This window comes from Helianthus annuus, chromosome 9, assembly GCF_002127325.2.
Source record: "Helianthus annuus cultivar XRQ/B chromosome 9, HanXRQr2.0-SUNRISE, whole genome shotgun sequence".
Taxonomy (NCBI): Eukaryota; Viridiplantae; Streptophyta; class Magnoliopsida; order Asterales; family Asteraceae; genus Helianthus; species Helianthus annuus.
In genome coordinates, this window is record NC_035441.2 from 109775314 (window position 1) to 109788674 (window position 13361).

The window sequence follows — 13361 nt, forward strand, 5'->3', positions numbered from 1 at the left end:
ACCTTACCGTGTGGCACCCGCTGAAATGCAAGAACTGAAGAAACAACTAGACGAGTTGTTAGAGAAGGGATTCATACAGCCAAGCTCATCGCCATGGGGAGCGCCGATTTTATTTGTTAAAAAGAAGGACGGATCAATGCGTATGTGCATTGACTACCGTGAATTGAACAAAGTCACGATTAAGAATCGGTACCCATTACCGAGGATCGATGATTTGTTTGATCAACTTCAAGGAGCTCGATTTTTCTCTAAAATCGATTTAAGATCAGGATATCATCAATTAAAGGTACAGGAAGAGGATATTCCTAAAACCGCATTCAGAACAAGGTATGGTCATTATGAATTTACTGTCATGCCATTTGGTTTAACCAATGCCCCAGCCGCATTTATGGACATGATGAACCGAATATGTAAGCCATATTTGGATAAATTCATAATTGTCTTCATAGATGATATTCTAATTTACTCTAAAAGTAAGGAAGAGCATGCAAAGCACTTGCACTTACTTTTAAGTTTATTGAGAAAAGAGAAGCTTTATGCTAAATTTTCAAAGTGTGAATTTTGGTTAGAGCAAGTACAATTTCTCGGACATTTGGTTAATCATGAAGGAATTCATGTAGATCCAACGAAAATCGAGGCAATTACCAAATGGAAAACCCCAGAGTCACCAACTGAAGTTAGAAGTTTCTTAGGATTGGCAGGTTATTATAGAAGATTTATTCGAGATTTTTCTAGAATAGCCATTCCTTTAACTAAGTTAACCTGTAAATCTGTTAAGTTTGAATGGGGACCAAAACAAGAAGAAGCCTTTAGAATCCATAAACAAAGATTAACCCATACACCCATACTAGCATTACCAGAAGGAACTGAAGACTTTGTAGTCTTTTGTGACGCTTCTAAGTTAGGTTATGGATGCGTATTGATGCAACGTCAAAAGGTTATAGCTTATGCATCTAGACAGCTTAAGAGTCATGAAGGAAATTATTCGACCCATGATTTGGAATTAGGAGCCATAATTTTTGCCCTTAAGATTTGGAGACATTATCTTTATGGTAGTAAGTTTACCATATTCACGGATCATAAGAGTTTAAGATATGTCTTCGGGCAAAAAGAGTTGAATATGAGACAAAGACGCTGGATGGAGTTACTTAGTGATTATGATTGTGATATCCAGTATCATGCAGGAAAAGCCAATGTGGTGGCTGATGCTTTAAGTCGAAAATATCACGAAAAGCCAAAAAGGATACGTTCTCTTAAATTAAATCTACAAGTAGATTTAAACAATCAGATTAGAAAAGCACAAGAATCAGTAATCAAGGAAGATACTGAAAAACTAAAGGGAATGATTAAGGAATTAGAACAAGGAACGGATGGAATTTGGAGGTTCCATAAAAAGAGAATGTGGATACCTAAATTAGGAAATTTACGTCACCGTATATTAGAAGAAGCCCATAAGTCTAAATATACGATGCATCCAGGAAGTGATAAAATGTACCAGGATTTAAGGAAAAATTTCTGGTGGATAGGAATGAAAAAGGATGTTGCAGCTTATGTTTCTAAATGTTTAACTTGCTCACAAGTTAAAGCTGAACATCAGAAACCCTCAGGTTTGTTACAACAATTAGAAATACCAGTTTGGAAATGGGAATTGATAACAATGGATTTTGTTACCAAATTGCCTAAAACAAGGAAAGGTAATGATACAATCTGGGTGATTGTAGATAGGTTAACCAAGTCAGCTCATTTCTTACCAATGAAGGAAACCTTTAGTATGGAACAATTAGCCAAATTATATGTAAATAAAATTGTTTCTTTACATGGCATTCCTTTATCAATTGTTTCTGATAGAGATAGCCGTTTTACTTCTCATTTTTGGTCAAGTTTCCAAAAAGCAATGGGAACTAGGTTAAATCTAAGCACAGCTTATCATCCTCAAACGGACGGACAAAGCGAAAGGACAATTCAGACAATGGAGGACATGCTTAGAGCTTGTGTAATTGATTTTGGAGGTAACTGGGACGAACACTTACCTTTAATAGAATTTTCTTATAATAACAGTTACCACACAAGTATCAATGCTGCACCATTCGAAGCACTTTATGGACGAAAGTGCAGAACCCCAGTCTGTTGGGCAGAAATTGGGGAAAAACAATTATCTGGACCTGAGATAGTACAAGAAACAACTGATAAAATCATTCAAGTCAAGGAACGACTGAAAACAGCACGTGATCGCCAAACGAGCTATGCTGATAACAGACGCAAACCATTAGAATTCCAAGCGGGAGATAAAGTGTTATTGAAAGTCTCTCCCTGGAAAGGAGTGGTAAGATTCATCAAAAGAGGAAAGCTTAGTCCCAGATATATTGGACCTTTCAAAATTCTTAAAAGAATAGGACCTGTAGCTTATCAGCTACAACTACCAGAGGAAATGGCAGGAATACATGATGTGTTTCATGTATCCAATCTTAAAAAGTGTTTAGCTGATGAATCACTCGTAGTACCTCTTAAGGATATAGAGGTTAATGAGCAACTCAAGTTTGTGGAGAAGCCTCTACAAATTGAAGATAGGAAAGTTAAAAATCTCAAGCATAAGAGATTGGTTCTGGTCAAAATAAAGTGGGACTCCAAAAGAGGACCCGAGTACACGTGGGAGCTTGAATCAGAAATGCAAAAGAAATATCCACACTTGTTCCAGTAGATCTCGAGGACGAGCTCTAAAACAAGGTGGGGAGGATATAACAACCCTCGGTAAAACAGACATCCTCATAATATTTCCGACACCCTAATATATCTTTAAATATATCAATATGTCTTTATATGCACCCCGTATGTAAAAACCGAGCCCCAAAATAGATTATACTATATAAAATAAATAAAAAACATTAATAATTAAGTTGAGGCGGGCCGCGTAGGGCCTCACCTCAAGCTTAAGCGGGCCGCGCGAGTGTATACCAGGATATCGCCAAAACCTTTAGTTGAAGCGGGCCGCGTACAAGTTTGGTTAAGTGAAGGCGGGCCGCGAGCGTCCTGATTTGTGGCACAGCCCGGAGCGGCCACGTGTTCGATGCGTGTCGAGGCTACATAGTGACCGGACCAAGCTACGCTTTGACCCGGAGTTGACGCGGGCCGCGTAAGCCCGGCCCAAATTCCACGCGGGCCGCGTGGGGACTCGAATTCAGCACTATAAATAGAAGGCAACGGCCTTCAGTCTGCTTTCGTTCATTTTCTTTCTGTCTCTCTACACTTTTAAATAGTGGGCATTATACCCGAGTTCCATATCCCCTAAAATAGCGAGGTTCTGCTACGATGTAAGTATTATAACCCCTGGAGACGTATTAGATACGCTGCCCGATTGATCTAGGGTTCCGTAACGGCTGTCGTGGTTCTGCCCGACGTAGTCGTTGGAATGCCGTCTCGGGGAGGGTATTACTAATGTTAAAATGGGTTATTATACTAACACACGTGCATTTGTGTAATTTATAGATTATCTCCAGGAAACCCTTACGAAAAACCTAAAACAGCAATGTGAGTAATCTCCTTTTTGTTAACTGTTTTTACAAAACCTTAAATACATTTCCATGCAAATGACAGTTATTGAGTATTTGTGAAGAATACAATTATAGTGGGTATGTTGGGGTTTTGTATACAAAATTGGTTACTGGTGTGGTAACATCCCATAAGTTGAGTATGACCGTACCACTGATGTTAATTGTGATGTCTTGGGATACAAATGTAATTGCGGATGTGCCCTCAATACTGCAAATTGGTTTTTACTTAAACTTGATTAAATTGGGATTCACTCACCAGTATTTCCCACTGACAAAATGTTTTTTAAAACGCGTTTCAGGTAACAAAATGTGAAAGCCAAATAGAAGCCAGCTGGACAGCACTGAAGGCTTGGAAAAGTGGCAATAAAGTTACCTAAGAATAAAATGGATGTTTTTATTAAATAAATAGGATTTATTCCTATGAAACGTGTGTATTGAAAACTTGGGTTTTTACCCATATGTTTAATGTTATAAAATGTGGTGGTTTACTCTGATTAAATATTTCCTAACTACGGTCCTGATGAAAATTTCCGCTGCCAAATTGGATAAATAAATGTGATACCACCGAAACTGGCTCACGGCCGCCCGTTCCCGGGAGATGGGGATCGGGGGCTGTGACACAAACCCAAGCCCACCCGGGGTGGTGACTTGGGTGTTTCTCTCCAACCCATGCCCCAACCCCCGCCCCATACCCCATAGTCTAAAATTGGATCTATCAAGAGTAGAACCCAAAGTCTATTTGCTAATAAAATGACATGGAAGCCACCAAACCATGCAACTCATCATGTCATTTTCCAATTAAGTACTTACATATTCTAAGTTCTACAGCGTAACTTTATTAAAAAATAAATAAATTTTCGGGCCCTGGAAGGTTTAGGCCCTAAGCCGTCGCCCACCCTGCACCCCCTCCGGGCTGGCCCTGATTGTCACACGGGAAAATTAGGAGGTTATGATTTTGTCTTGACATATTTACTCACAAGTATTCCTTTTTATAATATTTTACTAGAATATCTATTTCTTGTTATTCAAACAAACAATGTAGAGGACAATCCAAGTTGCCAATTCAATCCAAACTCATCTGCCACGTCAGATATGATCTGGTGTACATTTTCATTGGTGGTTTCAATGCATCGGGCGGCCACGTGTCACAGCCTTTTCGATGCATCGGTTATTCTGAGTGGTTAATATATAGATAATCAATCTGCAATTCGATGAGCTAGAATTCTAAAGTTTCGGTCGGTCGATACATTCACAAAAGAATCTTCATGATCTCCGCCGAATTTGTAAGTTCGTTTTCGTAAATTATTCTCAAAAGTATGATCATTTCCTGGTTATTCATCACGTATTTTCTTTATATAAAGCCTTGCATTTGATTCGATTCGATTAGGGAATTAACCTTCATGTATCAATGGAAAATGCAACAATATTTGTTGCCATTTTAATATCGTGTGTTGTAGAATAATCATGTAACAGATTATACGTCGTGAATGCAGCTTTGAAGCACGATAACAATGATCAAGAATTTTGTTTGTACCAATATTATTTGTTGCAATCGTGTTCTAGAATTATTCATACGAGGATATAGAGCTAATGGCCGAACCAGAACTTTCTAACGGGGTGGTGCTCTTTTATACCGGCTATAACTAGAGGGTCCAAATCATATTTTATCTACAAAACAAATTCCCGTGCCTATGGAATTGACTACTTTATCATTGGTGTTAAATGTCATTTTAGTCAGTCCATGTGGTTTGACCCATTTTGTTAGTTTAGTCAAAAGGTTTCATTTTACACCTATGGGTCCAAAAAGGTTTCACCATTGTCATTTTAGTCCACTGGGTTACCTTCATCCATTTTTTCTATTAACAAGAAGGGCAATTCGGTCGTTTTATATGGCCGAATTGTCCTTCTAGTTAACAGAGTTACATATAAAATGACCGAATTGCCCTTCTCGTTAACAGAAAAAATGGATGAAGCTAACCCATTGGACTAAAATGGCAACGGTGAAACCTTTTTGGATCCACAGGCGAAAAATGAAACCTTTGGACTAAATTGGCAAAATGGCCAAAACCACAGGGACTAAAATGGCATTTAACTCTTTATCATTGCATGACATTGGATTCAATTAGAATTACTATGTTTCATGATGATTATGGTCAAGGTTTTGAATTTCATCTTTTAAAATGTTTCCATTTTCCAGGAAGTTTTATTTGATTTTCTGCTGTGAAAATTTAGCTTAAAAGGACAATCAGCTTGTGGACTCATAGATGTTATGCAGAAGTTACTTCAGGAAAGTGATTCTGCGATCTGCGCGTATTTGCAATATAACACCGCAATTTGTTCATTTTGCTACTTTGAAAAAGGGTTTGAAGACTCTTCCTGCAGCAACATCGTCGGGTGATCAAAAAGTGACGGTTAGCAAATCGAAGGCGGATATGGATCCTAGTAGTAACCGGAGTTTGATGACTATAACTTCACTTGAGAAGAAAGATGGTGGTTGCTATGCAAGTGGTGGATGGAAGAGGTTATTCACTATCTTGGATTTTTTTTCCTTTAATTAGTTATTACATTTTAGCTGTATTTATGTTGGGCTTATTTATTTATGGTGTTTGCTATGATTGTATGCTTCATTGTAACACTTTTTTGGCTTTGTATTGGCAGTGAAGATGGAAGATTGAGCTGTGGTTTCTCAAGTTTCAGAGGAAAAAGGGCAACCATGGAAGACTTCTTTGATGTCAAAACTTGCAAGATCGATGGGCAGACCGTCTGCCTATTTGGGATATTTGACGGTTATATTCTTTTTCGGTTCATTTAACAGACATTTTTATTAACAAAAAAGAATCTTTTCATCATTTGTTCTGAATACACAAATATATATTTGTTTGTATAGGCCATGGTGGTTCACGTGCAGCCGAGTATTTGAAGCAAAATCTTTTTAACAACCTCATGATGCACCCTCAATTCATGACAAACACTAAAATGGCCCTAAGTGAGTCCCTATCAACCATTCCCTATTATTCTGTAGAAAAATATTATAAGTAGTTTGTTAAACTGGAACCGGGTTGCAGGTGAAACTTATCAAAGAACCGACTCAGAGTTTTTGGAGTCTGAAAAGGATAACTCGAGTGATGATGGTTCTACTGCTTCAACTGCAGTCTTGGTAGGTAATCGTTTGTTTGTCGCTAACGTTGGAGATTCTCGGACTATAATATCAAAGGCAGGCAAAGGTAATTCATTGTTGGTATAATAATAGATGCATTTTGTATCAAAAGCTTGATAAATGTCCATAAACACTGAACAATATATTCTCTCAATTGACAGCTATCCCTCTTTCTGAGGATCATAAACCAAATAGAAGTGATGAAAGGGAGAGAATTGAAAATGCTGGTGGGGTTGTCATGTGGGCAGGTAATTCTGGTTTTCTGTAAATGAATTGTGCTGTGCCTTTTGTTATGTTCTTTGTATGGATCACTGTTTGTTAAACTGCTGTTCAAATATTTATCTCATGTTAATGCTAATTAGGCACTTGGAGGGTTGGAGGTGTTCTAGCAATGTCCCGTGCTTTTGGAAACCGCATGCTTAAGCAATTTGTTGTTGCAGAACCCGACATCCAGGTAAGCCTTAAATCAGGTCTAAGATTTTGTCATGAGTCCGTCTACCAAAGGTCTTAGGTTCGAACCCGCTTCCATTGTTTTTCTACTTCTAACCCCTTGAGTGTGAGCCGCGCTTTACTGATCCCATTGGTTAGTAGGGTATTGGTGGGGTCTCATGAGTCATCCGACAACAAATTGTCATGGTTAAAAAAGATTAAGGGTTTGGCTTCATTAATGGTGAATTGTTGTGCATGGCTAAGGTTTTGTTTGCTATTTTTTTAGGAACAAGAGCTTGGGGAAGAACTTGAAATGCTAATTCTTGCAAGTGATGGTCTCTGGGATGTAGTACCTAATGATGTATGTCATGGTGGTGGTGGTAGTTACACTATTTATATCTTATCATCAGGGCCGACCCTGAGAATTCGTGTACCCTGTTCGAGCTCGAAAAAACGTGCCCTTACGCTACGCCTTAACGAAATTGGGTATTGGGAGGCCTAAACCTAAGGACAACGGGCTAATAACTAATCTAAACCTTAAAATAGTTTTGTAAGTGAGCCTATGTTGGTGTTTGTATGGGTATACTCTATTAATTTATTTTTTTTACATATAAATATCATTTTTTTTTAAAACGTGCCCCTCAAAATATCGGTCCCTCCTCCCCGCCCAGCCCACCCTCAGGGCCGGCCATGCTTGTCATCAAGATGATGATCATAAGGGTGTTTGGCAATACTATTATAACTTTTTTTTGTATGTCTTGCTGACTAGGATGCGGTTTCACTTGCACAAACTGAAGAGGAACCTGAAGCAGCAGCTAAAAAGTTGATAGAGACTGCTTTTAGCTGTGGAAGTGCAGATAATATCACCTGCATAGTAGTGAAGCTTTATCATGATTCCACTTCTGAATCCAAACCCAAATCCGAGTCGTTAACCTCAACTGAAACCAAGACATGATGCCAAAGCTCAAGCGCGGGATAAATAACAGATATGGTAACTTCGACGATTCATTCATTTGTTCACATATATTCTTTTAACAGGCCAGCGTGAATAAACACATTGTTTTCTTGTTTATTCGTTAGAGTTGAACCCCTTTATCATATTCAACAATAAATATACTACGTCGTGTTTTTTGGATATAATTTTGGTTCCGTAATATTAACTAGTTGTGAACTATTTTAGCAGGTAACTTGCATATCAAGTAAAATGACTAATAATCCATAATACCAAATGTATGTAAAACATCATGAGGCATGCAAGAAGGTTGCATATCATGTAAGACGGAACAATAATTAGGATTTACCAACAAGAACATCCTTGTATGGAGTTGGTTCCGGTGGCGGTTCTGGGGTGGTTTCTACTTGCCTCGGCCACCTTCTTCGCTCTTCTCTAAGAAACGGCGTCTGCCCTTCGCGTACTCTGACGAGTCTCTCTTGGGCCCCACCTCGTAATTTCTCCAATCTTAGCCTATCCATTTGGAGCATCTTGAACACTTTAACCACATTTGCTAAACCCCCTATTAGTAACAACAGACTTGCAAACATACCAATCCAAATCCAAGTCCTTCTCTGCACAAAACACCAAATGAAAAAATGATATTGAATTTTGATCCAAATTAACCCGTTTCGAAATAAATTGATTGAAATTAAGAACCAACTCCAAAAAGGAAAAAAAAATACTTAGCAAACTAATGAAACATACCAATAGATGCAGACCATGGCGTAAATATCCGACTTGCTCACGGCTGTTGAGGATGGCACCCACCATGAATAAGAAGCTTCCCGTTAGAAACGGGATTTGGACACTTTGTTGCAGGATTTGAACATGACCATCGGCTCTCTCATAGATCTGACATGAATTTAAGATCGAACCAACCACCCATAACACTGAACCCGCGATCAGCATGTTCATCGCATGTGCCTCGAGCCTGCTATGATGGTATCCTTTCTCTCCCTGCAATTTGCATCAAATAAAAAACAAAACAGAAAATGTTCATATAAACATTCTGCTAAAAAAAAAATCCATGTGTTTATCGCGTCGGGTTTGAAATTTTTTGGGTCCAAACTGACTTCAAAAGGTTCAAAACAGCATTTGAGGTTTTGACCGAAAAAACAGGATATTTTTATTTTATATTTTTACTGTTATTGGATTGGGCCGGGCTAGAAATAATTGGGCTAAAGTTGTAGATCAACCTACACGTAGAGGTGTACAATGAGTGAGTACAACAAACCATCCTGAACCGAAACCCAGTATTGAAACTGGTTTGGCAATTACCGGTTAGGGCAGTGACGGACCCAAGGATTTTTTCCTAGGGGTGCGAATTTTTTTTAAAGATTTTAGGCCCCTAGCTATGTAAAAAAATTTGGTTCATAGTGGATTGTTAATTTGAACCAAAACGAACCGATCTGATCACTTCCCTCTCCAAAATCCGGTTCCTAATCCGAACTAGTTCCGCCAAGAAGCGGATTTGACTTTCGTGAACCAGCCTAGAAGAAAAACTGGAATATGCTAATTAATTAACCCTCTATTGTTTAGGAAAATTTACTCTTCTCACGTATTTAGTATTCAATTTTTGTTTGTTTTTATTGGTCATCACTCCCTTAAATCCTTAGCTAATTGGTCCATGTTGTCTCTCACTTCTATCTCTTATTTTTTAATTTTTTCTTTTTTACTTCTATCTTTTTTTCTGGTGAAATAAGAACCAACTCCAAAAAAGAAAAAGAAAATACTAGTTTTATAAGCTGATTATGAATTTATCATCACACTTTCAAATGTGTTTTATATATCAAACAAAATGAAAAAAAATAGCGGTTAAATAAGGTTCAACTTTTTATATTTTTTTCTGGTTTAAAAGCTCATTCGTAACGCGGGTTAAAGAAGGTTCAACATTTTATATCTTTTTTTCTGGTTTAAAAGCTCATTCCTAACGAGTGTGCCCAAGTCGTGTCAGTTATTGTTTTCAATATTTTACGTTTCAGTCTATTTTTGTGATTTAACGTGTCAATCGATTAACGTTTTATGTTACTTTTTGTTCAGTAGAACGGTCCCACGACATCGTGCGGTGCTAAAAACTAGTTCTACCTAAATGAGAAAACTTAACTATTCAGATTTATTAAACCGAAAAATGGAAATGTAATGCCAGTAAATCTACCGATGATGGGATTTGTAATAATACCTGGATGAGAAGGAAAAGAATACCCAAAAAGAAAAGAACACCACCCAAAGCCTGAACCACCGGCACACCAACCTCAACAAGTGGAAGCTGAATATCCAGTTCCATCAACCCAATCCGGTAATCGATACCGGCCAGATGCGCGATCAAATCGTGTACATTCGCCGCTACTATCAACGTCAACCCAATCAAAAGCATTACAAGCCCCACTTGTGGTTGCCTCGCCAGCAACAAAACGAACCCACATATCAACATAATAGTTGAAAACACGTAAACTCCGGCGTTCATGTACTCTGCTCTGTTCCGGGTCAGACCCGGCCCGTACATTCTACACTCACGCGCCGTCGCCAGCTTCACCATGTTCGGTTTGGTTTGGTTTGAATCTAGTTTTCTGGTGGAATCTGTGGTTAGTAAAAGACAGGGGGACATGTGGGTTACGTTCTCGAGACATGGGTACGTGGAGCCTTGCATGGAGGTGTTGAATATTCTATCAAGTCATGCTGTCAGTTTGACACGTAATGGGCTTGTTTTCAAACTATTGGTTTGACTCACGGGTGGAACTCAGGGCCCGAAGGGTTAGTTGGGTCGTAGAAGATGATGGGAATATTAATATAGATGTTTGATTAAACGTTCCTGTGAATAGTTGGCCTCTTGTAACACTACGATTAAATTAGATGGTAACTTTGTGCATGGAGTTTTTATCAGGGGATGGTAATCACTCAGCACTCAATCACAACTTTCAATTAAGTTTCGTCACATCATTGAGCTTTATTCCATTATTGGTGATGGATTTTAGTGGAAATTCACATCGCTCACAACACCCAACAATAAACCTTCACATTCCCTCACATTCTTCCATTCTTCACGCGTGATATTCTTAACACGTTATCAAATTGACGCGTGATGTAAAAAAGTGGCGATGGTGTTTTATCTATTTCCACGTGTTGAAATATACGTAATATTTCTTTCAATTCAATATTTTCCTTTATTATGCCTTTATATTTAATCCTTTCCTTTTTTTCTTTTTCATGTTACCGTTGCTGTTTCATTTGGGCTTTTGAGAGTTTAGTGGACTGCATTTCTTTGGGCCATATTTCAGTTAGGGCAGAAGCCCTTGTTCGATATAAGAGGGGCGCTGGCATTGGGATCGACACACATCAAAAACACACAAAAAGAACACTCTCGATGATCTCTCTGGCTCTGGGATCGCTGCTTCTTCCTGTTCAGACATCAGCCGTAGTCTAGGGTGTCATCCCTGTTTATTCAAGTGCTGATTGTCCTGTTCTCAGTCTTGTTTACAGCAGATCATCTTACAGATCTGCGTTTGTTTAATTCTTGTAATCGTATAAATCCAGCTGTACCGATTGGCCTGTTCATTGCAACAATCTGTGCCGACTGACGAATAATAACTTCTGTTTTGTTCTCTATATCGTGTTCTTGATATGGTATCAGAGCACTAGGTGCTCTTGGGATTCCTTGCTCCGTTCCGCTGCATTCTAGGGTTTCGATCAGATTCAGTTTGATCTTAGAAGGCCACGGTTCACTCTCGGACTCTTGGTAGTTTCAGTGAATCTACCGATTCCGGTTCGTTTCTTGTGGTATTCATCTGCTAGGAGGCACTGGTGTTCTCTTGAAGATTTAAAACCCTAACATCAAGGGTTTATTGTGCTGTGAAGGGGTCTTGTTGGTCTCGTTTTTAAGGGCAAATCAACAGGCTTTGATTCTTGTCTTCTGATCAGTTCTTGTAACCCTAAGTGAAGGTTACAAGTCTGATCCACTGAAGTTTTTGCACCCATTGTGAGAGTATTCTGACCTTTTTCTTTTCGTTGTTTTTCGTTTCTTTGCATCACTGAGTCAGTGTGTCTAGGCATATTGATACCGGGTTAGTGAAGACCGGCTTGATTTGGGACACATAGAAGGTTCACTTTGTTGCATTCTGGTTGATTATCTGTTTCTGTGCTTCTTGTTTGATTGTCTGTGTTAAGTTTAGTTCCTTGTCCTGGCTGTTTTTTCTGAATTTTTCTATGTTTGCCTGTTATCATGCATGATAAGGATAATGATTCTCTTGTTGCTAGTGGCACTTTGATTAGTAAAATTGATGCTGGTGACCCTCTTCACTTACATCCTAGTGACTCGGCTAATCTGACCATTGCTAATATAAAACTGAAAGGAACCGACAATTACAATGTTTGGGCTAATGCTATGAATCTGGCTTTACAAGTTAAAAATAAATTAGGGTTTATTGATGGATCCTGTGCTAGATCTACTACTGATGAAGTGTTAGGAAAACAGTGGGATCGTTGTAATTCTATTGTTCTTACATGGATTTTGAATTCTGTGTCTGAAGAATTATATTTAGGTCATGTTTATTCTAAACTTGCCTCTGTTGTGTGGAAAGAACTAAAAGAAACCTATGATAAGGTTGATGGGTCGGTGGTCTTTAATTTGTATCAAAAAACTAATTCCTTTTCTCAAAATGGCATGCCTGTCTCTGAGTATTATCATAAACTTAACTGCATGTGGAAACAATTAGATCAAATTCTATCTCTACCTACGTGTACTTGTGATGCTTCCAAACAATTTAATGATTTTAATCACTTGATTAAATTTATGCAGTTCTTAATGGGTCTTGACAGTGTTTACCAGTCTGTAAGAACTTCTCTATTAACTAGGGAAGTTCTTCCTTCTGTAAAGGAAGCCTTCTCTGTTGTTTCAAGAGAAGAATCTCACAGAAATTCTAACAACTTTTCTAAAAAAATCTCTAATAATCCTGTTGGCTTTGCTGTTAAAACCAGTCAATCTTTTGATTCAAAAAGGAAAAATGTTAGACCCCCTAATCCAAATCTTAAATGCTCACATTGTAACAAGACTGGACACACTGTTGAAAGATGTTATGAACTGGTTGGTTACCCCTCTTGGATGAAATCTAAAACGAGTGGTAATAAGGGAGGCATGGTTAGTAATAATGTGGTTGTTGATACACCTGAAACTGCTTCATCGTCTACTGTGAATGGTTTAACAAATGAACAGATTGCGCAATTGCTTAGCCTGTTGAAT

At 38.4% G+C, this 13361-nt stretch overlaps 2 protein-coding genes across 3 annotated transcripts; one reads left to right on the forward strand and one right to left on the reverse strand.

Annotated features, from left to right (window-relative positions):
* The first annotated feature begins 4650 nt into the window (after positions 1-4650).
* Positions 4651-8269, forward strand: LOC110878174 (probable protein phosphatase 2C 76). 2 transcript variants are annotated; one of them, XM_022126439.2, is made up of 9 exons: positions 4651-4831; positions 5781-6069; positions 6207-6334; positions 6436-6534; positions 6614-6772; positions 6867-6953; positions 7068-7159; positions 7421-7495; positions 7904-8269. In XM_022126439.2, exons 2-9 carry the CDS (start codon positions 5813-5815, stop codon positions 8087-8089), a joined length of 1083 nt encoding a protein of 360 aa, XP_021982131.1. In that variant the 5' UTR covers positions 4651-4831; positions 5781-5812; the 3' UTR covers positions 8090-8269. The 2 variants fall into 2 exon arrangements, with proteins under 2 accessions (XP_021982131.1, XP_021982130.1); XM_022126438.2 differs by having other exon boundaries at positions 4652-4831; positions 5746-6069.
* Positions 8270-8315: 46 nt separating this feature from the next.
* Positions 8316-10736, reverse strand: LOC110878175. The gene is made up of 3 exons (XM_022126441.2): positions 10308-10736; positions 8834-9085; positions 8316-8700 (listed from the first exon to the last, which is right to left on the reverse strand). The coding sequence occupies exons 1-3, from the start codon at positions 10731-10733 to the stop codon at positions 8425-8427; spliced, it is 954 nt and encodes a 317-aa protein (XP_021982133.1). The 5' UTR covers positions 10734-10736; the 3' UTR covers positions 8316-8424.
* Between the last annotated feature and the right edge of the window lie 2625 nt (positions 10737-13361).

What these genes read in the sequence shown, in the direction of transcription:
- LOC110878174 (XM_022126439.2), top strand. Translation starts at nt 5,813, where the DNA reads ATGTTATGCAGAAGTTACTTCAGGAAAGTGATTCTGCGATCTGCGCGT. An exon ending in CCTATTTGGGATATTTGACG is followed by an intron (nt 6,335 to 6,435) that starts GTTATATTCTTT and finishes TTGTTTGTATAG; the next exon opens with GCCATGGTGGTTCACGTGCA. An exon ending in AATATCAAAGGCAGGCAAAG is followed by an intron (nt 6,773 to 6,866) that starts GTAATTCATTGT and finishes CTCAATTGACAG; the next exon opens with CTATCCCTCTTTCTGAGGAT.
- LOC110878175 (XM_022126441.2), bottom strand. Translation starts at nt 10,733, where the DNA reads ATGTCCCCCTGTCTTTTACTAACCACAGATTCCACCAGAAAACTAGAT. An exon ending in TTCTTTTCCTTCTCATCCAG is followed by an intron (nt 9,086 to 10,307) that starts GTATTATTACAA and finishes TGCAAATTGCAG; the next exon opens with GGAGAGAAAGGATACCATCA. An exon ending in GCCATGGTCTGCATCTATTG is followed by an intron (nt 8,701 to 8,833) that starts GTATGTTTCATT and finishes TGTTTTGTGCAG; the next exon opens with AGAAGGACTTGGATTTGGAT.